The sequence below is a fragment of the Cucurbita pepo genome, chromosome 14 (genome assembly GCF_057944985.1).
Source record: "Cucurbita pepo subsp. pepo isolate OVF chromosome 14, ASM5794498v1, whole genome shotgun sequence".
Lineage (NCBI taxonomy): Eukaryota > Viridiplantae > Streptophyta > Magnoliopsida > Cucurbitales > Cucurbitaceae > Cucurbita > Cucurbita pepo.
The window spans coordinates 3504569-3530282 of NC_141811.1; the positions used below are offsets into that span (position 1 = coordinate 3504569).

The 25714-nt window shown below is 38.3% G+C and overlaps 5 protein-coding genes across 7 annotated transcripts; 2 read left to right on the plus strand and 3 right to left on the minus strand.

The window, feature by feature from the left end:
* Positions 1 to 329: 329 nt before the first annotated feature.
* On the plus strand, positions 330 to 2328 carry LOC111809727 (uncharacterized). Its single transcript, XM_023696124.2, has 2 exons — positions 330 to 559; positions 915 to 2328. The coding sequence occupies exon 2, from the start codon at positions 986 to 988 to the stop codon at positions 2054 to 2056; it is 1071 nt and encodes a 356-aa protein (XP_023551892.2). The 5' UTR covers positions 330 to 559; positions 915 to 985; the 3' UTR covers positions 2057 to 2328.
* Positions 2329 to 4136: 1808 nt separating this feature from the next.
* LOC111809939 (uncharacterized protein At2g23090) lies at positions 4137 to 8441 on the minus strand. The gene is made up of 3 exons (XM_023696416.2): positions 8244 to 8441; positions 8045 to 8085; positions 4137 to 4502 (listed from the first exon to the last, which is right to left on the minus strand). Exons 1-3 carry the CDS (start codon positions 8314 to 8316, stop codon positions 4383 to 4385), a joined length of 234 nt encoding a protein of 77 aa, XP_023552184.2. The 5' UTR covers positions 8317 to 8441; the 3' UTR covers positions 4137 to 4382.
* A 1096-nt stretch (positions 8442 to 9537) lies between these two features.
* Positions 9538 to 11191, plus strand: LOC111809938 (mediator of RNA polymerase II transcription subunit-like protein). Of its 3 annotated transcripts, none has more exons than XM_087117722.1 (4): positions 9538 to 9702; positions 9841 to 10020; positions 10525 to 10637; positions 10897 to 11191. In XM_087117722.1, exons 2-4 carry the CDS (start codon positions 9843 to 9845, stop codon positions 11026 to 11028), a joined length of 423 nt encoding a protein of 140 aa, XP_086973848.1. In that variant the 5' UTR covers positions 9538 to 9702; positions 9841 to 9842; the 3' UTR covers positions 11029 to 11191. The 3 variants fall into 3 exon arrangements, with proteins under 3 accessions (XP_086973848.1, XP_023552183.1, XP_023552182.1); XM_023696415.2 differs by having other exon boundaries at positions 9540 to 9702; positions 9795 to 10020; positions 10894 to 11191; XM_023696414.2 differs by having other exon boundaries at positions 9542 to 9702; positions 10894 to 11191.
* Positions 11192 to 11387: 196 nt separating this feature from the next.
* LOC111809934 (uncharacterized) lies at positions 11388 to 14987 on the minus strand. Its single transcript, XM_023696411.2, has 5 exons — positions 14653 to 14987; positions 14118 to 14276; positions 13859 to 14031; positions 11600 to 13253; positions 11388 to 11481 (listed from the first exon to the last, which is right to left on the minus strand). Exons 1-5 carry the CDS (start codon positions 14788 to 14790, stop codon positions 11440 to 11442), a joined length of 2166 nt encoding a protein of 721 aa, XP_023552179.2. The 5' UTR covers positions 14791 to 14987; the 3' UTR covers positions 11388 to 11439.
* Positions 14988 to 21079: 6092 nt separating this feature from the next.
* On the minus strand, positions 21080 to 23777 carry LOC111809936 (uncharacterized). The gene is made up of 3 exons (XM_023696413.2): positions 23007 to 23777; positions 22332 to 22679; positions 21080 to 22244 (listed from the first exon to the last, which is right to left on the minus strand). The coding sequence occupies exons 1-3, from the start codon at positions 23460 to 23462 to the stop codon at positions 21627 to 21629; spliced, it is 1422 nt and encodes a 473-aa protein (XP_023552181.1). The 5' UTR covers positions 23463 to 23777; the 3' UTR covers positions 21080 to 21626.
* Positions 23778 to 25714: the final 1937 nt, after the last annotated feature.

Genomic DNA, 25714 nt, shown 5'->3' on the forward strand with positions numbered 1-25714 from the left:
ACTGTGGAACAAAAGATTATCCCGAACCTACACCGAGGTATTGATAGTGATCCTCAAATATCGCAGAACAGAACAAAGGCACAGGGAACGGAATGGGTTACCTACTCTTAACGATCGCAACAAGGAACGGAACGTGTTACCTACTCTTAACAGTTAAAGCGAACCCTTTCATTCCGAATTCTCGAGCCAAGAGAAAAATTAATCCATAGAAGAAAGGAGGAAAGAAAAAAGAAGGAAAAAAAAAAAACATGTTTGGAATTGTAAATAAATAAATAAATAAATAAAGAGAAAAAAACATGTCTTGGACCAAAAATATAAAATAGAGGGCGCACGTGCGGAATGGAATTGCGATGCGATTGGCCGAGGAGACACACATTCGCAAGAACTCCCTTCGAAGGTCGCTGTTTTGATTTTGGTCTCCAATCTGCAAATCGCCAAAATCAATCCCACCATAAACAATTCAAAGAAACGGCAAAAAGTTGCGAATCTAGATTCAGAAGACGGCGGCGCTAAATCATAGAGCGTTGATCCCAATTAGGCAACACTTCGGTCAATTTTTGTAAGTATCTGAATTGTTTGCTTGCTAATTAGGGTTTTCACTTCCTGTTCCAATTTGGAGTTGTAATTGAATGCTTCATGTTTGCGACACTTCTTTGCATCATTGATTGCTTTAGGATTTTGGTTTTTATTGTTCCGACAATGATAAGAAAAAACCCTTGTCGGGGTACGATTTTCCTGCAATCGATGTTTTGTTTCGAAATGAAATGTAATATGGTTTGTTTCGAGCTGTTCTTCAGTTTGGGGTTTGTTCCTCGTGATTTCAAAGTTCAGCAATCGATAATCAAATGTTTTGAAACTTAAGCTGTGAATTTAGGGTTTCTGGCTTTCTGATGAATCATTTCTTGCACTTTCAGTCTACCGATTTGTGGGGGATTCTGAGGGCTTTGTCTCAAATTCAGCCATTGCTGAAATTGCGGCCCTGAAAATGGTTCCCAGGAAAGACAGTTCTCGTATAGACACATCTGAGCTGAAAGCTATGATCTATCGAAAGCTTGGACATCAGAGATCGGAGAAATACTTTGATCAGCTCAAAAAACTGTTGAGTTTAAAGATTAACAAAAGAGAATTCGACAAGTTTTGCATTCAGATTATTGGGAGGGAGATCATACCTCTTCATAATCGGTTTATCAAAGCAATTCTTCAAAATGCATGTGTGGCTAAAACTCCCCCTGTTCTTAGCAGTACTAGGAAAGTAGATAGCAATCTCAGTGTAAAGGTTGTGAATGGGTATCAGAGGAGTTGTCTTCAATCACTTCATGGGGATGCATTTCTTTCCTCCCCTCGAAAGGGAAGGTCTCCGGTCAGTAGAGACCGTAAGATTCGAGATCGTCCGAGTCCTCTAGGACCATGTGGAAAGCCCCAGAATATTGCACTTGAAGAACTTGCTTTCAAGGCACAAGAACAGCAAAGTGCAACAGAGTTGCATTCTCTTGGCAGCCGTCCTCCGGTGGATATGGCATCCGTAGAAGATGGAGAAGAGGTTGAGCAGGTAGCTGGAAGTCCAGGAGTTCAGAGTAGAAGCCCGGTTACCGCTCCGCTTGGAATATCCATGAACTTTGTTGGGTCTGGTAAAACTCTGTCTAATATATCTGTAGGAAGAAGAAACTGTCATGTAACAACATGTCAAAACGACGGCGAGCTACCCGACACGAGGTTGCTAAGGACTCATTTGAAGCAAAAGTTGGAAATGGAGCAGATTGATATATCTGTTGATGGTGTAAACCTTCTTAACAATGCACTGGATGTTTACTTAAAGAGGTTGATTGAACCATGTTTGAGTTTCTCTCGGTCGAGGTGCGAGCGACCGAGATTTACAGACAATCAACCAATAACTGGCTCGAGAATCGCATTGAAGGAACAATATAGGCACAGAGCTCAACGATTGAATGCATCGTTGTTGGACTTTCGTGTTGCAATGCAACTGAATCCTGAAGTTCTTGGGAGAGACTGGACGTCACAGCTCGAGAAGATCAGTTTACGAGCTTTGGAAGAGTGAAGTGGCCGAGTTGATCGGATCTAAATGAGAAAGAGTATAGTAGGATGGATATAGGTAAAAGGTGATCATATATTGTGAATAATTTGATGGGGTTCGGTGTGTTTGAAAGTTGGTTGCTAATTTTTGCGATTCTTGTGAGGAGGAGGATAGGTTTTGAGATCGATTTGGAGCCTTGAATCGAGTTGGTTTAGGTTACATGTAGATAAAGGCTCCAATGATTATTGTCCTGAGGAATGTGTTTATGATATAATAAAAGCATTCAACTTCTGATACTCTTGGGTTCATGTTCTTGTCTGAGATTTCATGAGTGTTCTTCCTATCTGTTCCTCTTTTCATCATACCTTTTCAAAAAAAATGATTTAAAAAAAAGGGTTTTTCCTCAAGATGCAGATTTCTCGAGGCTCGACCATGTATGTCATGTCGAAAACGGTAACGGTCTCTGTAGACTTTTTCCTTTCGGGCTTTCCCTCTTGTAACGGCCCAAGCCCACCACTAGTAGATATTGTCTTCTTTGAGTTATCCATTTCAGGCTTCTCGATTTTTAAAACGCATTTGTGAGAGGAGGTTTTAACAATCTACCATCTTTGGGCCCAGTGTCATCGTTGACATTCGTTCCCTTCTCCAATATGTGGGAACTGCCAATTCTTCACCTCCTTCAGGATTCAACATCCTTACTAGCACACCATCTCGTGTCCACTTCCTTCGAGGCTCAGCCTCCTCGCTGGCACATTGTCCGGTGTCTAGCTCTGATACCTATTGTAACGTCTCAAGCCTACCGCTATATGATATTGTCCACTTTGAACTTTCTCTCAAGGTTTTTAAATGCGTCTACTAGGAGAGGTTTACACTCGTTATAAAGAATACTTCGTTCTCCTCTCTAACGAATATGAAATTTCACAATCCTTACCGGGGAGAGTTTACACACCCTTCTAAATAATGATTTGTTCTATTCCATATGGGATCCCACAAAATCGAACAGAGAACAGTTCTACTCCCCAACCGACAGAGACGAGTGCTGCGCCGAGGGAAAAACACCAACCTTCTTCGTCTTCCTAAAAGAATCCGGCGAACGGAAGTACGGCGGAAAGGGCTGAGCTTGCTTCGAGAGCCTTGCAACCTTTCAACTGAGAAAAATGGCGCAAATGCAACAACCCAGAAAGCCCACAGCTTCTACAGAAGACGTCGATCATCTTTTAAAGGTGAAAATTTTGCGGTTTTCCGGTCACGTTCACCACGCTGGGTTTTCACAGCACAATTGTACCGATGAACAGGTGGAAGTAAAATTTGTTTTCTTTTCCTACTCTCTCGAGTACGATATTACGGATACTCGCCATCTTGTTCATTTGTTTAATTTTCGGCATTTTTTTTAGGAATAAAGCTCTTTGGCTAAGGGAGAGTGTCAAATTTATTTTCAAAACTGCGAGTGGGTGTGAATTCTGGCCAAAAATTGGGAAAGACCGTCTGTTTTAGGGGTCATGATTTTTGTGCCACGTGTCAGGGCAAGTCGACACGTCGGCTGGAGGTCTTTTCGACTCGTCGTTCTGTTGTATTTAAATAGAAATTTGGCCACTACACTTCCTAGCCCTTTGGTTTCTTCCTACAATTGAAAATGTCCATATTTTTAGATAAAAAGAGAAACCAAAATAACTTATCAGTGAAAATGTAGATTACATATTTCTGTTTCTTCGGGTTTCATTCAATCTTTTATAATATATTTAGTTTAAGTTAAGTGTTTATTTTAAAAAGGTATAAATTGATTTAGCGCTCAAGGCGAGATGACTCATTTATCATCACGATAATAGGTGTCAAGTGGAACTGCAGTGATGTATGGGCGAGATGAGTCATTTATCATCACGATAATAGGTGTCAAGTGAGAGTGCAGTGATGTATGCAGCTGAGACATCCTAACAGACCAGTGGACTTGAACCCTATTCCTACATGACCGGATTAGGCACTTGCCTAATATTTTCATTATTCAACTCTTGACGACAAGAAAAAACTTAGCTTGAAGACGAGGCAAATTGCAGCAGACAAGGCAAGAGGCAAGAGGCAAATCCATTCATGGTTGTACATCCACCAATTAATAGAACATATTCATGAATAGAGCTTGAAGAGCAAACAAAGTCAATTGGGACATACAGAAACTTAGCTGTTTTGCAAACATGAGTTTTAGCAGGTAGCAACACATTGCAGCAGAAGTATAGAAAGGCAGAGTGAATGAGATGAGATGAAAGTACAAATTTGATAATATTATGTCCTATAAACACCCACCTTGGTTGAATAAGAAAGAACCCATCCCTCACTCATGCAGTTTGAGGAGACTTTGTCACTTTTGAAGATGGGGAAAACAGGAGAAAACATCAGATTTGGGGTGCTTTGCTTCAGCATGCTCCCTACATTTCACCTCTGAGGTTGTGCAAATGAATGTTTGCATGCACACCTTGCACTGCACCATCCAAAAATCACTTCATTCATCAGTTTTGATAACAATAAGGAACCTATTACCTACTTATAAACTTTGAAACATTCTATAGCATAGTTGAAGAGGCACATGCACGTCAAGATGTACCGGAAGGAAGCAAGCAGAAGTTAAATTTTCAAAGTGTAAACAGAAAACAAAGAAGATTCCCACCGCTAGCAGATCAAACTACTTTTTGCACAAAAACAAAGACCATACCAACGTTCAGAGTCAACGATTTAGGTAGGAGTGAGAGGGAGAAAGAGATCTACAACCTTTTCTACTCCCTACTGCCAAGATACATCTTTTATATCTTTCTCCATTTAGTAACCAACCTCCAAGGAATTTATAATAACAGATAAAATGTAACACCGAAATGAAAATAAAATAAAATAAAATAAAATAAATCGGTCCAAGCCCATAGAGGGGCAAATGTGTCATTTTGCCCCTCCATAGGGTTCAACTAATAGAGGCCACCAAAAAGAAAGGGAAGACTAGGAGAGGGTTTGGGAGAATCGAGGAGCCGCCGTGAAGACTTCGTCCAGAATCGAGGTGAGTTCTTGAATGTTGACTAACCTTTACAAATCGGGATCTAATGTTTGAATACGTTCATCTAGGGAAGCTGACTTCGTGAAGGAACTTGGCAGAAATCCGAAAATCGTCCGAGAATGGTAAACGAACTTCTGTAGCTCAAATGTCGTTCTATGTTGAGGCTAAAATCACGAAAAAAAAATACCAAGACGTAGCCCTCAACACGTTCTAGAACTTAGTCGAAGGAACCGTATCGATCTGAGCTCTGGATCAAAAGATATGAAAATCAAAAAATGGTGGATCGGAAAAGGGCTACGGATTGCAGGAGAGAGAGAGAGAGAGGAAAAAAGAAGAAGAGGCGGCGGGCGGCGACACGCGTCGACTGTTGGCTGGAGCGACGCAGCTCCAGGGAACGGTGACGCATGTCACCCACAGAAACCAGGCCGAACCGCAGCGAATCAGACCACTGGCCGACCTGACCTGACCCGCAACTGCGTGAAGCGATCCGCGCATGGCCGTCGCGCGTGCAGCCTGCGACTGACGTCCTTTCCCGCGCGTGGTTGGCGCGTGAGAGGCTCGTTTTTCGTCCGTTTACCTTCTGTTTGTCCCGATTCCTATTTAATAATAATTTTATGTGAATAGGGACCTAATCGAGGATAATCAGTGTTTTTGGGACACCTAACGAGCATAGAGACACTAGCGAAGGGGCACGCGTCAACCAAGTAGGTCACCACACGGAACTTGAGAAGAATACTTGTAGGAATCACCTTGATATGCATGCATGCTAGACTAGTTTCCTTAGTTGCTTAGACTTTTCCATGTTATGAGCTTAGGTTGCAAAGTACATGATCTACAACAAGTTAAACATGTTTTATGCTTCCGCTTTGTGTGTAATTGTTTATACATGCTGAGAGGAGGATGGGAGAATTGTTTATGCATGCCGAGAGGAGGATGGGAGAATTGTGATGTAACGGCCCAGATCCACTGCTAGCATATATTGTCCTCTTTGGGCTTTCCCTTTCGGGCTTTCCCTCAAGGCTTTAAAACGCGTCTACTAAGGGAAGGTTTCCACACCCTTATAAATGGTGGTTTGTTCTCCTCCCCAACCAATGTGGGACATCACAATCCACCCCCCTTCGGGGCCCAGTGTCCTCGCTGGCACTCTTTCCTTCCTTCAGTCGATGTGGGACCGCCCCCAAATCCACCCCCCCTTAAGGGCCCAGCATCCTTACAGGCACACCGCCTCGTGTTTACCCCCTTCGGAGAACAGCGAGAAGGCTGGCACATCGTCCGGTGTTTGGCTCTAATATCATTTGTAACGGCCCAGATCCACCACTAGCAGATATTGTCCTCTTTGGGCTTTCCCTTCCGGGCTTCCCCTCAATGCTTTAAAACGCGTCTGCTAGGGGAAGGTTTCCACACCCTTATAAATGGTGGTTTGTTCTCCTTCCCAACCAATGTGGGACATCACATGTGAACTCTGCGTTCCGGGTGTTGATGGATGTTATCACCCTGTTGAGCATAATTGACTATTTTTGCATAAACTATATAATGTATATGATTCTTGATGCTTCCTTCCTCTTGGTAATGTTTAGGAGACGGTATAATATTTAGGAAACGTTTTAGGAATAAGCCTAGGGATCCAGGATTAGAGTGGCCAATCACTGAGCTTAGATCGATCCCTCCCCTAGGAGTTTAGCAGATCACCACGGTAAATGTAGTACCTTAGGGATGTTCATAGGTTGCTAGTTGTCTGAATGGTGTCTATAGTTTCATTATGGACTTAGGAGGTATTCAGCACACCCCTAAGTAAGATACCATGTAGGCTCAGTTAGCCATGTAGAGGTATCGCCTCGTAGAGAGACACCGGTCAGTTCAGCTTAGCATAAGGAACCCCTAGGTACCAAACGAGAGGACGGAGAACAATAGAAGTCCCAAGGGGAAACCCCCAAAGGTCTACCCCATGAGACCTTCACGGTGGTTACCCCATGAGACCTTCACCAAGATATCACTAATCTCCCTTGACTTGTGAAGCACAGCACATGAACACATAAATTTCGAACATGTCATGTCTAATGTAATTAATTATCAGCAAGAAAGATAGATATCCTAATTCAGATTCATACAAAGCTAGATTTGACTTGAAGTATAATGCTTGACCCTCTCCTAAATGTGTTGATAAGTTCTTGGTAATTAACAATGGGGGAAGGAAGATCTCCACTCAATTTATTCATAAAACTCAAACCGCGGTAATAAACTTGGATAATGATAGACGACATGAGTTTTTCAAGGGGTTTGATAACGATCCAGTTTCTAGTTTCCAGTTTTTCAAGGGTCTTAGGTTAACCCTGTAACTGTTAGCCTGTAAGCATGACCACCAAAGGAGTCGATGCACATATCTCCTCTAACGAGTCACGCTACAACGATAATTCAGCCCAAGACGGAGTTCGAGACAATGGGATATAAATTGTCAAGGCACAAAAGGTAAATGCTGTGATCTTTCAATTAGGAGATCTACTAGCTGTAACTTATGGAGTTACTTTCCATGTTTAAACACCACTCTTCCCATGATAATGGCGGGCATCCCTTCAAAAACAACACAAGTAGGCCCTCTAGCTACGCTTAATAAATGCCTATTTCGTACTCTTTGGCTCAAAAGGAACCATAGAACCTTCAAGAACAAAGCAAAATCCATTGATTGGTTTATACACTTCTTTATTCTTTTTGGCTCTCTAATACTATTAACAGTGTTATGGCCTAGTTTATGGTTTTCTAGGGAGAAAATGGTTAAACTAAATCCAGTCATGATGTAATTCAATTTTCTACTAGCGAAAAGTGTCTTAGGGACCCGATCCCAACATAAATGCTTAAATCAAATGAGCTTACGTTGCAATTCCCAAAGTTATTATGAACAAACCCTTTCTCTCGTTCACAGCCCAATGAAGAATAAAATTGAACTAGAAAGTGAATAGATCAAGTGGATAATCGGATGAGATTACCTGAATGGTCATAGCTTTTTTGTTAGAATCGAGCTGGCTTCCTACACAAAATCAGATCAATAACGACATCAAAATTCAATAAACCCAAATAAGACCTAAAAAATTAGGAAATCCGACGAAATCAATAGAAAAATCGAAAGGAAAACGAGGATCCAATAGAAGTTAGTGAAGAGCAGGAAAAAGAGGATGAAGAGAGTACCCTTGGCGCCTTTTTGTTTCTCTAAGTTTCTCTCACGAGCCATCTTAGCCTTCTGACCGTTGCCTCCTCCCATGGCGGAATCGATTGAGGAAATAGGGAGCCGATGAGGCGACGATTTTGCTGAAAGGAAACAGAGGAGACCGCTGATAAAGGGTTTTTCGACTGCTAACGCGGTATGCACTCACCACTCGGGAGATGAATCTATACAATAAAACTTCGCTTTTTTTTTTTTTTTTTTTTTTCAACTTCCAAAATTGTAAATTTAATTGAAATTTTAAATATTTTTAAATTTAAAATCTAGAAAAATATATAAATTTTAAAATTATTATTTAATACCCAATTAATTTCTTTTTTTTTCAAGGATGAGAATGAGATATACAGACTTAAATCCTCAATTTAAAGAAAGTAGACCTAACAGTTTCGATTAAGGAAAGTAGACCTAACCGTTTCGATTAAGGAAAGTAGACCTAACAGTTTCGATAAAACCAACCTATTTGAAAGGAGTCGCTCTGCCTTAATCACTATGGACATAACCTGGAAAACATGGGACGCTGGGTCCGAGTTTGGTGAGGCGAGGCCAATCCCATGGCTAAGATAGTCGCTCCAAAAGTCACGCAACAGCTTCCGACTTTGCCTGTGAATCACTGAAAGCAAACTTAACAGTTTCAATAAAACCAACCTCTTTTAAAGGAGTCGCTCTACCTTAATCACTATGGACATAACCTGGAAAACGTGGGACACTGGGTCGGGGTTTGGTGAGGCAAGGTCGATCCCATGGCTAAGATAGTCGCTCCAAAGGTCGCGCAACAGCTTCCAACTCCACCTGTGAATCACTGAAAGCAGACCTAATAGTTTCGATAAAACCAACATCTTTTAAAAGAGTCACTCTTCTTAATCACTATGGACATAACCTAAAAAACGTGGGACGCTGGGTCGGGGTTTGGTGAGGCGAGGCCAATCCCACAACTAAGATAGTCGCTCTAGAGGTCGCACAACAGCTTCTAGCTCCACCCACGAATCCGAGGTGATCGAGTACAAGAGCAAAATCTTTCTTTCATTTTCTTGACTGTGCCAGTGAAGATTGCTTCCAGTGATCGAGAAATCCAAAATTAAAAAAACCATTGATCTCTTTTACAAAATATATACATATTTAACTTTTTTTTTTTTTTTTTTTTTTTTTATAATTTAAATAAAGATAAATTATATTAAAAGTATATATTTTGTTAGGTTAATAACTTCTAAAAATATTTAAATATTTATTGTAAAAATTAAAAAGAGAATTGAAATATAAATAGGTCCAAGAAAAAAGAGGACCCGCCTGATCGCATCGGCGACTCAGAATCTACGGTTAGTGAAGAATTCTCAGTTACCGCCCAAAGGAACTCCGGAGCTGGACGGCAAATTCACCCCTTCTGCGACCGACCGAGCTCGTCGTCCTTCAAATCCTTCTTCTTGTCGAGTATGCTCTCCTTCCTCTGCTGTGTTCATGTGCTTTTCTAGGGTTTATACTCCTAGGGCTGAAAAATAGTACTTGCTGTACGTTTTGTTTAGTTTCTTTGTCGATGAATTGAAATGGAGATTTGATTGTGGTCACAAGATATGGCTGAACGACAACCACTCGACCAGCAGAATCAAATCGATCCACAGTTGCAATCCTCGCAGTCTCCAAGAGAAGATATGGTTTCATATGTGATGGCCTTGGAAGCTGCTCTGCTTCCCTGCTTGCCTGCGAGAGAACTACAAGCAATCGACCGTTCTCCTCACCCTTCTCATCAAAGTCAGTTACTAATCCCTCCCCTTAAACTTTTGTGCATTCCTGATTTAATGTTACACTAAGCTGGTAAGATAATAGCATAATGTGACCTCAAGTTTCTTCATAATCATAATAGCATCTTATAATGGATACCCTTTGCAAGTTCTCTGTTTGATCTGCAGAGACAAACAGCTATATACAATCAGTAAAGCAACTTTCCTGAGTAAATCCTCATTAAATTTGGTTCATCATGTTCTGTTTCATATGCTGGAGGTCTACTGCTGTATCTGGAGATTTTGGTGCATTAAAATTATGTGGACGTGTGGTTCTCTATGAATTTGTTTGATTGAAATATGTGAAGTGGAAGTGACATTTAGATCTAGGAAGTAGCATGAATGTCTGTAATCTACGACTCACAAATGGCTCGACATAGGACCGGGGGGATGCTTGGCGTTGAACTGATATTGTCTGTGGTTAGGGGTTTGTAAACAGTGAAGAAAATGACACCCTGGTTTGTTTTTGCTTCAGTTGACGTGGAGAGACATGCTAGGGATTTTATGGAGGCAGCTAAAAAGCTTCAATTATACTTCATTGGTTTACAACGGGAGGATCAGCCAACCAAAGTGGAAACACTAAGAAAGGTAAATAATCAATCAAGCACCTTATGATAATACTATTCTTTTTTGTAATATATGTTTGTATGGTTGGATGATGAAAGTCTCACATCGACTAATTTAGGGAATGATCATGGGTTTATAAACAAAGAATACACTCTTCATTGGTGTGAGGCCTTTTGGGGAAGCCCAAAGCAAAGCCATGAGAGCTTATACTCAAAGTGGACAATATCATACCATTATGGAGAGTCGTGTTCGTCTAACATGTATTACTTTTCATCAGGAGATTTCTGCCATTGAGGAGGAATTAAAGTTAAAGGATGACATAATCAAGAAGCAGGAGAGGCTCATTGAAGGGTGGAAGAAGGATTTGAAAGACCAGTTAGACAAACACAACAATGAGTTAGAGAAGGTTTAGTAGAATAGGCTTTCGATCCCAATGCTCTATTGCTTAGTTTTTTTGTAGATCATGTCAATTTCATACATTCACAACTAATCAATGGTGGGGTATTGTTTGCCATAGACGTTTTTATGTAGACACTTAAATGCATTCACCAAATAACATAGACCTACTCCTCCTACTCCTCCTTCACATGATCAAATTGTGCTTGTTTTTGTCGAATATCAATCAAATATGAAATAGTTATTAAACGAGACTAATAGTCGAAAGCAGTGGACATTGTAATGGCAGAATAGCAATATGCTATCATAACTTAAGGCAGTGGACATTTCATATTGAAGGCATAATGTAAAAAACACTTGATATGTGTATATATAGGGCAAGCAATGTACATTTTTTTTATTCGGTGGAGGTGTGATTACACTTTGTTCAGAACTTCCTTTGCTCCTCTTCAGCTTTGATCCAGGCAGCCTACATAGCATGAAGAAACAATAAGCAAAAACAGCTTCATCAACTGTAATTTGATAAACATGATAGTGTATTCAAATCAAAACATCACATATATAGAAAACTTGTGAACATTATGAACCTTGTCTCGTTCAAGTTTGGAGAGATGAGGTCGCATGGAATCTCCCAAACTTAAGCCTCCCCAGGCTGAGCGTAGGTCTTTCTCCCTAGCTTCACGACGTGATAGAGAACTTTTGTTCTGATTTTCAGATTCATGGGAAGACATCAGCTTCTCTCTTTCGAGTCTTGATTTATGTTTAACCAGAATCTCACCTAAGCCCCCACCTCCTCCTCCTGCACCATTGATCACTGGATGCATATTGTTTTCTCTTCTCTTTAAATTCTCTGGTTTACATCTCATTTTCTCTTCCTCTAATCTTGAAACATGCTTTACTAGAAGTTCGTCCAAGCTCTGGCAATCAGATGTACGGTTGTTAATCACTTGTTTCTTGTTTTGTCTTTGCTTATCATAGTTACTTTCAGCTAACACGGCCTGCATCTTTTCCCTTTCCAGCCTGTGAACCGGCTTTACTAAGATCTTATCTAGGCTGTCTTCCATTTCCCATCCCATCTTCAAAGAAGACTTCAGCATGTTAAGATTTTCCTTTCCCTCTTGTACTTCTTTTTTCTCAACTCTTCTTCTGCTTCTCGCTTCTTGTACTTCTTTTTCAAACCGCGAGACATGTTTCACAAGATACTTATCGAGGCTAGGAACTGCTGAAACAACTTCTTTGTGACTAACAAACGTTTTCCTTGCCTGCAACTTGTTGCTAAGGGTCTTGAATTCTTCTCCACCCTTGCATTCAGTCTCTTTAACTTCATTCTCTAGTGCTGAAGGTGGATTTATCAGCATAGTTTCCAAGTTGGAAACAACTTTCTCATCCTCAACACTGCTCACCAATTCCTTTGCTTCGTTACTTCTGCTATTCTTTGCTTCAAGCACTTCTCTTTCCAATTTAGTCACGTGCTTTACCAAGAATTTATCTAGGCTGGGAAGTTCTGACTTTAGTTGCTTCCTTCCATTGTGCAAATTAGAGGAAGCTGCAGAAGACATCCTTCGAGGAATGTTAAGAGCTGAAATAGAGGACTGAACTGCAGAGGAACCTGCACCATGAAGAAGCTTCCCACTTTCTACCTCTGCCAAGGCAGCACTTAAACCACAAGTTGCAACTATGGTGGCGAGGGAGGAAAGTTCATCTTCTTTCAAACGCCTAAGCCTTTCATACATCAAGTCCTCAATCTTGGTCTCCTTCTCAAAAGTTTTATGTCTCATATGTAAATCCAGCATCTTCCAATCGAAATTACGGGAGCTGAAATCGGACTTTCGAGCCGCTTTATCAAGTTCCAAGTCATTCACTGATTCACATTCGGAAGAAGAAGGCTCAGATGGGTCTACATGAGTATTATCATCACAGTCTGGGTTCTGAGAGATCTTTCGTAAAAGTTCTTTAAAGTCGTCCTCTCTAAAAGAAGAGCAATTTGCAAGCCTAACCAATGCTATTTTTACTGCTGCAGCCACTTCCTTATCAACCTCAAATTCTGTCTCAAAAGACGCTGTAATGGTGAGAGTTGTAGACCCACCACCACCAGAAGACGAGCTTTCCATTTTGTAAGTCTTCTGTGGACAATTGGGCGTATCATACATGATCACTCCCATAGCCGCAGCTACTTTGAAAGCTTCGGCAGCAGTCTTCTCAGCTCTGTACATCTGATCTTCAGCTTCTTTACATTGAATTCTGGAGAACAAATAATAATTCAAAAGATGAGAAATTAAATGTGATTCAGCATGACTCTACAATAATATGATACTATCAACTTTGGGAGGGAGTTCCACAATGATATGATACTTTGAGATGTATTTCTCGCTTAAAACCATAATCATTTTCTAAATTAGCCAATGTGGTACTCTCTCCCAACAATCCTCAACAATACTCCCCTCGAACAAAGTATACTATAGAGCCTCTCCCGAGGCCTATGGAGCCCTCAAACAACCTTCTCTTAATCGAGGCTCGACTCCTTCTTTGGAGTTCTCGAACAAAGTACACCCTTTGTTCGACACTCTTTTGCCTACACCTTCAAGGCTCACAACTTTTTTGTTCGACATTTGAGGATTCCATGATACCATGTTAGGAATCACGACTCTCTACAATGGTATGATATTGTCCACTTTGAGCATAAGCTCTCATGGCTTTACTTTTGGGCTTCCCCAAAAGGCCTCCTACCAATGGAGATGTATTCCTTACTTATAAACTCATGACCATTCCCTAAATTAGCCGATTCCCTCCCAACAATTTTGAACAAACAATCCCTCGGAGGTTAAGAAAAAGAGTATATGGCACACCTAGCCGCTCGGAGTATTCTACACCAAGAGGTTTCAACCAAGGCTGCTTTTCGAGCTTCCATTGCTTTATGTGCTGCCTCTCTTGCTGCCATCTTTTCCTTCAATACTCTGGAATAATGCGGATTAGAATCGCCTAGTGTCTCATCTAGTGATAAATTCAGGCCATCTACTTCCTGCCGTAAACAGATTACCAGTTTAGTTGGGTAAAGAAACATAACATGAACTGTAATGCAATTCAGAATGGACAAACATATTAAACCTGCAGCATTTTGATCTTCCTCTTCAAGTAAGAGTCCACTTTTTTGCGTGGGAACCAATTGATAGGGGAAACCTTCCTGTGAGAAGGCTTCTTGATTTGCGATGTAAATTTGTTAAGACCGTGCATTTTTGATTGGCTTGTCTCTTTCAAAAATTTACTCTGTGATCAGTGTGTAAAGAAAATAGGTTAACATACACAGCAAAGAAGCTATCACATATTTCGAATCGAAGTTCTGTTGTTCATGGCCTCAATCCAATTCGATGCAATAAACCGATCAAACTGTAAAACAATCATGTAGTAGATTCAATACAATCCGATTCAGTTCTACACTCGTCGAAAATGGACTCTAAAATCGAAATCAGAAACAACCAACATTGCTTAGAAACAGTCGAAATGAACTCTTCCACTTTTCAATTCTAGATACGATTCAGTTGCAAGGAAAAAAACAGAATAAAAAAAATACTAAAAGAATTCAGATCAAGAAACAGAAACAGAAATAGTAGAAACGCAAATTTCTCTGAAGAAGAAGATTTACCCTTCCACTTTTCGAACTTGCAGAAACAGACTCGCCGGTGTCGTCGTCCTTCTTACTCTCCGAATCGATTCCATTGAACTCGTTACCTCGATGTTCCGATGCTGAAACTTCGTCCAAGTTCAAGCGAGCCGAATCCATGGCGGATCTTCTCAGAAATCCGGATGGAAGACAATCAAGCTTTCAGAAATCAAACAGATCTGATGCAACAGATTCAGTATTCGAATCAATTGCGATAAATCAATGTATTTCGGAAAGAAATATCGTATTAATTTCACTTTCTTGCGCTGAAAGTTTCCCGCTGAATCAAAGAGAGAAAAACTGTGTTTAATTTTCTCTTTCTACGAAAATGGAAAGTAGCCGTTACGCCTTAAAAGGGCGCCTCTTTATAAAGTCCCAACGGTCCTTTAAAAAGTTCAAATTATCCTCTTCAAAGAATTTATGATTTTGGTCCGATTTTTCGCGTTAATAATAAATTAAACAAATATATTTTTTCAAGAAATATCTGAAAATTAAACAATAAATAATTTTTTTTTTTAAAAAAAAACAACGGTTTTTGTATTAAAATTCAAATAATTATCGATTAAAATAATAATTATTTAGTAATAAATCCAAAATAAATGGTCATATAATTTGGAAGAATTTAAAATAAAAAAAGAAAAAGAAAAAGAGATTTAAATCATATTTTATATTTTAAAAAATTATAAAATACATTTTTAAACTTTAAAAAAATATTTAATAAATCATAAACTCTTTCAATTTTATTTTATTAAGTTCTTGAAAATTTTAAAATATTAAAATTTAGTAAATCTATAAAATTTAAAATATTAAAAAAAAATTAAATTATTGTTGAATAAATTGGGGGATGAAGAGGATTACCTAATATTTCTATTAATGAACAGAATTTCCCTCGGCATGCGCGCGAGTACTCTGGTAGCTGAAGTTGTGCGGAAGCAGATCGAGTCGACTCGATTAGGTTCTTTCTTTTCTCTCAATTGATTGTTCTTATTTTACTTGTTTACTTCATAATTTCCTCCTTTTGGTTCTCGATCTGGTCTAAATTGACGCCCATCTTTGCTCAAACAAGCCGAAACCGGTTTTTGCATGACCTGATTGTCAGCTTTGAGTGTGAGGATTTTTGTGGGAGTGTGAGTGTGAGTGTGATCGATCTTGCTTTCGCTACAACAATTAGGTATCAAAACATTTTAGTCATGGTATTTAGCTATAAGAATTAGGTATCATAGTATTTAGGTTTTAGGTTGTGGCATTCCGCTGCAACAATTGGGTATCATAGTATTGAAGGTTGTGGCATTAGAGTACAACAAGTGGTATAGAGTATTTGAAGGTTGTAGCATTACGGTCCACAACAAGTGATATCAGAGCGATCTGGTTGGGTCATTTGGGTACAACAATGAGGTGTCATAGTATTTGTTGTCATGTCACTCCGCTACAATAATTGGGTATCAAGACATTTTGGTGAGGGGTGAAGAAAATTTCAGACGATCCAAGCAGATGGTCTATATTTCAGGTCAGTTTATGTATTTTTCTCGTCTTTATTGAATATAATGTGGTTCTGTTTTGGTTAAAGCCTCACTATATGAATGTCTGGTGAATTAAACTCAAGAATTTGGATGAAACTAAATGTTAGGAGGAGTTTGTTGGTTAGATACCATGCTGTAGGTAACCACTGAACCTAAGCATTTAATGTAAAGAATATGAATGTAAGACTCAATACAATAATCTATAACCTATCGACTTGAACTTTTGGATTTAGTCTTGTTTTAATATAGTATGTGCGAGATCTCACATCAATTGGAGAGGAGAACGAAACATTCTTTATAATGATATGGAAACCTCTCATTGACAGACGCGTTTTAAAAACCTTAAGGGGAAGTCTGAAAGGAAAAATCCAAAGAGAACAATATCTACTAGCGGTGGGGTTGGACCTTTACATATCGTATTAGAGCCAGACATTGAGTGACGTGCCAGCGAATAGACTAAGCCCCGAAGGGAGTGGACACGAGGCGGTGTGTCAGCAAGGACGCTGGCCCCTAAGGGGGTGGATTTGAGGGGGGTCCCACATCGATTGGAGAAGGAAACGAGTGTCAGTGAGGATGCTGGACTCCAAGGGAGGTGGATTATGAGATCCCACATCAGTTTGGGAGGAGAACGAAACATTCTTTATAAAGGTGTGGAAACCTCTCTCTAGCAAACGCGTTAAAAACCTTGAGAGGAAGCCCGAAAGGGAAAGTTTAAATAGGACAATATCTACTAGCGGTGAGCTTGGGCCGTTAAAATATGAGAGTCAGCTGATAGCTGATAGCAACATTGTTCAAAGTGGAATCTACACTGTGGGTCAAGTTTGCTTTATCATCATACAAATCAACCCAACCAAACGAAGAGCTATTATTTTCTCTTTAACGAAAATGGATCGGTTTCGAGAAAGTCAACCTCCTTTAAGGAGGAGCTGCTCTAGCCACCATAAGTTGACCCAGTGATTAATAAGAGTCAAAATGTAAATAATAAACAGTTGAAGTATTAGCAATCAAATATTGTATAGGTTCAGACAATTGTCTTTTAGGATTATTGGAGCTGCACAAACTGTAACAGTCCAAGTCAATTGCCGGTAGATATTGTTCTCTTTAGAGCTTACTCACTTTGGAGCTTACTTATTTTAAGTCGAGATTGCAAATTTATGGCGATGTACAACAGGAATTGTAGATTTTTTCCTCTCCTTCCATTTGAGATCGAACCAATTAGTTTAAATGTTATTAGAAAATCAACATTTTAGCAAGATTTCACCAGGCATTTGGATCATGGTGTTCTTAGGATGAGTTTTCTAGGACTGGAGAGAAACCAATTCTTTCATTATGTAAATTTATTTTAAACTGTCATTACTTAGTAGTTCTAAGAAATGGGTATCTTCTGCCATGTAATGTTTACATGTTGCATTGATGTATTGGTAATAAAAGATAGGGAGCGAGGGAAACTTCATTGGCCTGTTCATGCAGTTGTCTATTAGATTTTAATGATCAAGGGACATTTATCAGAGCATTCCTTTTTTTTGTTGTTTGAATCCTTATTTGTTAAGTTAAAGAAGTGCATCCATTTCGATACACTTCGTATATAATCTTTGTGAGATCCCACATCGGTTGGGGAGGGAACGAAATATTTCTTATAAGGGTTCGAAAACCTCCCCTAGGCCCTAGTAGATGCATTTTAAAATCGTGAAGCTGACGACAATACGTAATGGACCAAAGTGGACAATATCTACTAGTGGTGACCTTAGGCTGTTATAAATGGCATCAGAGTCAGACATCGGGCGGTGTGCCAACGAGAACATTGGACCCCCAAGGGGGGTGCATTGTGAGATCTCACATCGGTTGGAGAAGGGAATGAAGCATTCCTTATAAGGGTGTGGAAACCTCTCCCTAATAGATGCGTTTTAAAACCGTGAGGCTGACGACAATACTTAACGGGCTAAAGCAGACAATATCTACTAGCGGTGGCCTTGGGATATTACAAATGGTATTAGAGTCAGACACCAGGCAAAGTGTCAACGAGGAGGCTAAGCCTCGAAGGGGGTGGACACGAGGCAATGTGTCAGCAAAAACGATGGGCCCTGAAGGGGGTGGATTGGGGGGGTCCCATATTGATTAGAGAAGAAAACAAGTGTCAGCGAGAACGTTGGGCCATGAAAGGGGATGGATTGTGAGATCCCCATCGATTGGGAGGAGAATGAAACATTCTTTATAAGGATATCGAAACCTTTTCCTAGCAGACACATTTTAAAAAAACTTCGAGGAAAAGCCCAAAGAGGACAGTATCTACTAACGGTGGGCTTGGGCCATTGCAATCTTGTATTGTATCTACAGTGTATAACCTCCTGCTTTCGTTCAGGCGTGCTGTGCTCTTGTTCATTTGTAGACACCCTGTATTGCTCCATTTCTTCAATGATTATGTTTCTTTTCTGTAAGGTATGTATGTATCTATTACCATGCTTGCAGATTACGTTTCAATGATAATAGGGATATTGACCCATGGATATCAATTATCATTCTAGAACTCAGGCACCCATATCTGATAACAAGCAAACATTATAGCATACACAATTAACATTCAACATACACTTGTTTTTATCTCTACAGTCTTGGGAATTGGAATAATGTTAAATGAAGGATGAACTTATGAGAGTCTGATATGATCTGAGTAAAGAAAATTGATTGAGTGATGGGTGCCCGAAATGCTTGTTTGATCATATTCATATCTTCCACAGAAGTATGCCATTAGAAAGATACTCTTTTGAGCTATGAATATGTGTGATTTTTTTTTAGACGTGGAAACTGTTAGATGAACACGACTCTCCACAATAGTGTGATATTATCCACTTTGAACATAAGCTCTCATGGATTTGCTTTGGACTTTCCAAAATGCCTCATACCAATGGAGATAGTATTATTTGATTATAAACTCATGATCATTTTCTAAACTAGCAGATGTGAGACATTCATCCAACAGAATCCTCACCTTAGTAGAAGTATTTTAAAATTTTGAGAGGAAGCTCGAAATGAAAAATCTAAAGAGGACAATATCTGCTAGCGGTGGATTTGGACTATTATAAAATATGTTTGACCATCCACAATGGTTGGATGATATCTTTTGGAGTGCTAAACTATTAATATTTTGTTACCTTATCGATCGTCTGAATTGTTCCAATTTCAACTCTAAATTTTTAATTTCTTCAAAATCACTTCAAATCTAGATAAATGTTGCAATCTTACCCGTAAAATTTCGAAACACATCTAAAGTTTTTGCTCGATATATTGCTTTAAAAAAATCAAAAAATTATAAAATATTACACTGATACATGAATGGATACAAAAGAATGGAAGCATTCTTGGCATTTTGAAAGGTCAAAATAAATAAACAAATATGGTCACCAATACACAATTTATTATAAGGATGCATTGGTAATAACATAGCTTCATAAATGTGCATCAATTTTTAGGTGATGAACTCCCACACCCCTTTCCCTTGCCCTTCCTACCAAACCCTTTTAATTCCGAGATACCCGTCTCATAACAGACCGAAATTTAGTGACTTTACCATAATTCAACTGATTTCGATATCTATTTTCAATTAAGAGATTAAAAAATCAAATTCTTCAGTGAAATAAATGGGAATGGTCCCTTTTTTTATATATATATTTTTTATAATATTAATGAATTTTTCATTATTGGAATTAATTTGGTGAAAGTCATAAATAAACCTATGCAAAGTCACATTCATCCATTCATCTATCATATACTTTATTAGACCATTAAATTTCATTTTCAAATTGAAAACCATTGCCAACAACTTTTTTTAATTTAATTAATTTTTATTTTATTTTAATTTGGTCATTTTCTATAATGGGTCAATTCATTTTTTTTTTTATTTATTGAAATTGTTTAAATAAATAATAATAATTTTTCGATGTAATTTGAAATCATTATATACACATTTATGATTTAATTATAAATAAATAAATAAATAAATAGTTTTAATGGGAGATATTATTACAACTGTGTGCATAAGCTATTATGAATACGTAGATCTTAATATTTACAGGTAATTTATGTATTTACAAAAATAAATAAAAATAAAAATAAATAAAATAGAGACTTTAAACTCGTGCAACCTGTAATGATGGTGGTAAGCATTGGACATAACTTTTTTTGGCTGTAAATTTCATCCCCCCATGTGATTGCTTTAAACTTATTTACTGAATCAAATTCACGTTGGATCGTAACGTTAGGCCCCGAAAATGTAAATTTCTTCTTCATTTCAAATAAAATAACTGTAATAGCCTGTGGTCTGTGGCTTGAATCACTCGAAAAGCAAGTCGTTAAAACAATAGAAGAACGAAAAGGAAAAAAAATGATACGGAAACAAAAACCCTAATCTAAGCCTCTCGTGACCTTCGTAGCAAACATCGTCAACTGCTGAAACCCTAATCTTAATCTAAGCATCTCACGACCTTTGTAGTAAACACCGTCAGCCGCCTAAACCCTAATCTAAGTATCTCGTAACCCTTCGTATCAAACACTATCAGCCACCTAGAATACTAAAAGAATTTTGAAAAAGGTTGAGTGTACTCAGTGATTTGAGCAATCACGAGCAACGTGACATATGCTAATATGACTATAGTGAAACCTAACAACTTTACTGTTTCCTCGCTTTCATACCGATCCAGATCCACTCTAATCACTTTCGTATACACCGAGCACTATTTTCACAATCAATTTCAATATTTCCCGACATTTACGAGCATTTCAAAACGTTTAAAGCTTGAATGTTCATAGCATGGATCAGAAATGTGTTGATTGAAGGAGAAGCTATAGCTTTACTCAACAAAAGTAGGTGTAAAGAAGAACAAGTGGGGAGCAGATTTAAAGAACAAAAGGGTCAGAAACACTGACATTCCAAACACTAATTAGAAGGTCAAATTACAAGGAGCATCTCATTTCCAGACTTTGCTTCTTAAAGCTGTTCATCCTGCCCCTCCTAACTTTAACAAATCATTACAATAATACCACAAAAACTCCCACAAAATGGATCAAGGGACTCGGAAGTATCGACCGATACCGTTTCGGGTTCGATCGATACCGTGTAGGTGGATGTTTCCTAAACATTACTACCAACAAGGACAATTAGTAAAGATTAACACCGCATCGAATGTGAACCGAAAAAAAATGGACCTCCATTCGCTCCATCCCTAACTGGAAACCCGAGCTCCAACACCGTCGTTGGATTCTGCTAGTGAGTATAAAGATTCATTCAAGCTTGTTTGAAGCTTGAGAATATTTATCTCTATGTACAGATTAACAGAGGCATTGCATAACACTTGTAAATTATCTATAACACTCCCTAACTCTATATGCTTCCTATAATTAAGATATCAAATCACCTTTCAGTATAAACAACTGCTGCTCTAGTTAGAAATCTGGCTTCCATGTCATGTTGTCGTCGTCGTCGGGCTTTTCGAGTGCAGCTACTTTAGCTCGGTATGCTGCTAGCGCTATTGCACTTTTCGCCCTTTCGTCTTGAAGAACCTCACTGGCTTCACTGATAGAACATGGTCTCAAGTCAGCTGGGGGAATGAAACAGTCCATTGATAGGCCGGGGACGTTGAACGCAACCTCTTCGATTGTCCACGCTTCTTCCATCCTTGTTTTGGTATGACTCATGGCCATCTCGCCGAACCTGAAAAGGGTGACCACAGAACGACCAGAGTGTGCGATCATGATACCTTCAACGGGTCTGTAATCGTCGAGGAACGAATTGATTGAGGTTTCCCAGTAAACTGCATCACCGCCGTTGGATTGAATGCGGGAAAGATGTGAATCTTCCATGTACACCAGCAATCCTGTTTTCTGACTGAAGTAGCCGAACAAGACATGTCGAATGATCTCGGCTGGTCCTTCGCTTCTCGACTTCAGCGTTTGAGGGTCAGCACAAAGCTTAAGGATGAAGCAATCCTCACCATTTATTTTCTTCTCTCCAATGCATCTTGAATCAGCAAACATCCTGGCTATTGTTCTAGGATCAAGACCCTGCAAAAGACATAACATATCATCATCTCATACAAATATCAGCAGAGTGAAATGTAATCAAATCTCGACGTATAACCAAAACGTTACCTGAAGTGCACGGCGCAAAGGTCGAATCGGCCCTTTCGCAGTGTGAGCGCCAAGCCAGGGAGTGTGTCTCCAAACGAGTTTTCCATTGCAGCCAGCATGAACTTTGCTGCCTCCAACTGCAAGCTCAACATACCACATGTCTGGATTCATCTGCCAGAGCACAAAGCCACCCGACTCGGCTCGGGTCGAGGGATGTCTGCTCTTCATCACCTTCGTTGCAGTTTCAAACTCAGCAGCTACCATCCTAAGCTTCCCCATTGCATATGCATTTCTAATTGAGTTTTGAAGCTTCTGCCCACCAGATGCTGCTGTGTATTGCTGCAATATGTACTGAGCTGATGAAGTTTCCTGCAAATAATATCAAAATCATTCAAGATCAGCCCACTTCACTGCCTCTAGTTCTTGCAAGTACAATCTCAGACAGTCAAATGCCAAAACAGAACCAAACATTCATAAACAATTCCTTGAAGAAACGAAGCAGATCTCAGGATTAATTCAACAAAACCCATATGAAAAACAAGTAAAAGATCTGTTCCATTTCTCATTGCAAGCCTTCATTGAAGAAAAAACATGAAAAATTAAGATATGGGTCAGACAAATTCAGTATCCATTCAAGGTGTTCTTGCTCAAGAACTCCAAACAGAGAAGAAAAGAGAAGAGAAGCGAGATACTAACAATGGGGGTATCTTTTATACTCAGGTGAGGCAGAGGATCGGAGGTGCTAACATGAACAGGAGCAAGAGGAGCACCCATAACGCCAAGCAAAAGCCTCAAATCAGACCTCTTATTAGCCATGGAAGAAGCAATAGAAGGAGTTCGAGAGAGTTGCCCTTTCATCCACTGCCCTAATCCCGAACTGATCCTCTTCGAATCACCAATTTCGCCGCCGTCCGGATCGGGACCCTCAACGAGCGGCGTAAGAGCCTCACCCACCGGCCGAAAACTTCCGGATCGTCCAATGAACTGCTGCGGAATCCCACCATGATTCGCGTACTGGGTCTTCTTTCTACGCAACAGAATCGAGAAGGGCGAGGCAGTTCTCGCCGGACTTTTGGCGCGAGAACGCGACGGCGACAACCCACGAATAACCTCCTCTTTCAAAACAGAGAAGAAGCTGGGTTTCTTCTCCATTGAAGAGAAGGGAAAGGAAATGAAGAAGAATTAGAACAACCCAGAAGTTAAAACACAAAATCGATTTGGATTACGGGGTTTTGTTGAAGAATCACTGATGGGTAGTGAGTGAAGAGAAGAATTAGGCAAAATGTAAGGGAGAAAGTGGGAGAAATGAAGGGTTTTAGAGTGTAAGAAGTGGGGGGAAGTAGGGCAATGGCGGTGCAGGACCTCTGCAGCTTAGCTTTTCATAGCATGAGAGAGAGAGAGGAAAGTGAATTGTGGTTCTTGCTTTCTGCCATTGGAGCAGAGGAAGAAAGCAGTGGAAACACATTACAAATACCTTTTTCTTTTCTTTTCTAACATATTCAATAACTAATTACATGTCCCATGTCCACTGCATTCCAATATAAATTATAAACAAACAAACTAACTTTCACCAAATTTCTCCAACATAGGTCGAACCTTACGTCTATCGTTACGATGATAATTGATGTCTTATCCACTGCAATGCATCTCAAAACTTCTTCCTAACAAACACGTTTAAAATTTTTTGAAATAAAACTAAAAAGGACAATATCTACTATGTGGACTGGTATGTTTTGTAACTACTGGTAAATTTTAAAAAATTAAAGGTTAAATTTGTAATTTAATAAAATATATATATATATATATATACTTAAAATCTCAAACAATCTTATTACATACTCTTTTTTATTATTATTATTTTTGCACCAACTAGTCAATTTATTATAATTTTTTAAAAAAATGTAGTTGAAAAATTTTGGTAAGAATTTAAACTTTGAATCTAAAAAGGAAAAAGATTATACCTGATTTATGCTTTTATTGATTCCACAAAATGTTTTTATTTTTATTTTTGTTATTAGTTTAAAATAATAATAATAATAATAATCAATTAATTAATTAAGATATTTATAAAAAAATATTTAATTAGAAAATTTTATTCCAAGTTACAAAAATGTAATAAATGAAAAAATCACTCCAAATCTCTTATAATAAGAGAATGAGAATTATTATTATTATTATTATTATTTATTTATTTTTAGTGTTTACCACAAGCTATGAACATTATTTTAATTTCCATTAAAAAGAAAAAAAAAAGTAAAAAAGGAGATTTTTTATTTTTTATTTTTTATTTTTTTAGTTAAAATCTCTTATATGTGTCTAAAATGCAAAATTTAATTAATTTTTAATTAAAAATATAAATATTAAAATTTAATTTCATATATAAAATTAGATATGAGGCAGAAAATGTATGATATTGTCCACTTTGAATATAAGCTTTAGGCAGTTGAGAGATGAAATATTAAAAAAAGAAATGGAAGTGAGGAGCACGCGCGAAGGAGGAGAGTGGGGGAAAATGAGAATGGAAAAGGAGTGGATGAGTGGGGTAACACTAGGTATGGAACCAAACCCAAAGCCATTCCCACGTGACTCCGCACTCCCCATAATTCCAACCCTAATTTATATTTAAATTACAACATAAATCCAATTTCATTATTTTATTACTTCAATTCCTATGTTTCCTTATATATATATTCATTTAATTATTTCATTTTTTAAAAAATTTAAATATTATTTTATACCTTATACTTGCATTTTCTATAAACCTTAAAATTAGTATTTGTAGTTTTTTTTTTTATATAAATTGTTTAAATATGATAATTATTAAATTTATTATTTATTGGAAATTCATGATTTTGAATTTATTAAAAGTACCGGGACTAAAATTAAATAAGGGAAAGTATGAACGACTAAGTTTATAAATACTATTTCCATTTATGAGTTTCTCTGTTTGGTTATTTATTTTTTTAACAATGTTTTAAAATCTATGATGTGGAATCAAACTATGGAAGACTCTGAAATCAAATGATATGGAAATTACTGCAAAAGAAGTAAAATTCGGATTATCTTGTTGATCGAATGTCTCAAAACAATAACACTTGTTTGATATTCGAATCACTCCACAAGCAAGATTGATCATATCGAGCTTCAATGATTCTACATGCAACATAAACTATATATAATTGCAAAGAAACTTAGTGATGCTTCTCTTGCTGTATTTTTCAAGTCTATTTACAAATACCACGTAAATGACTTTATATAGTCTCGAAATGAAACTATTAAAGATTACACTCAAATTTTATAACATGAAACTTCATTGTTCTTCGATGTGACATGAATTGAAATATCTTTTGATAATTTCAACTGTATTTTCTTTTCTTGGTTCGTATCAAAATCTATGTCAAATT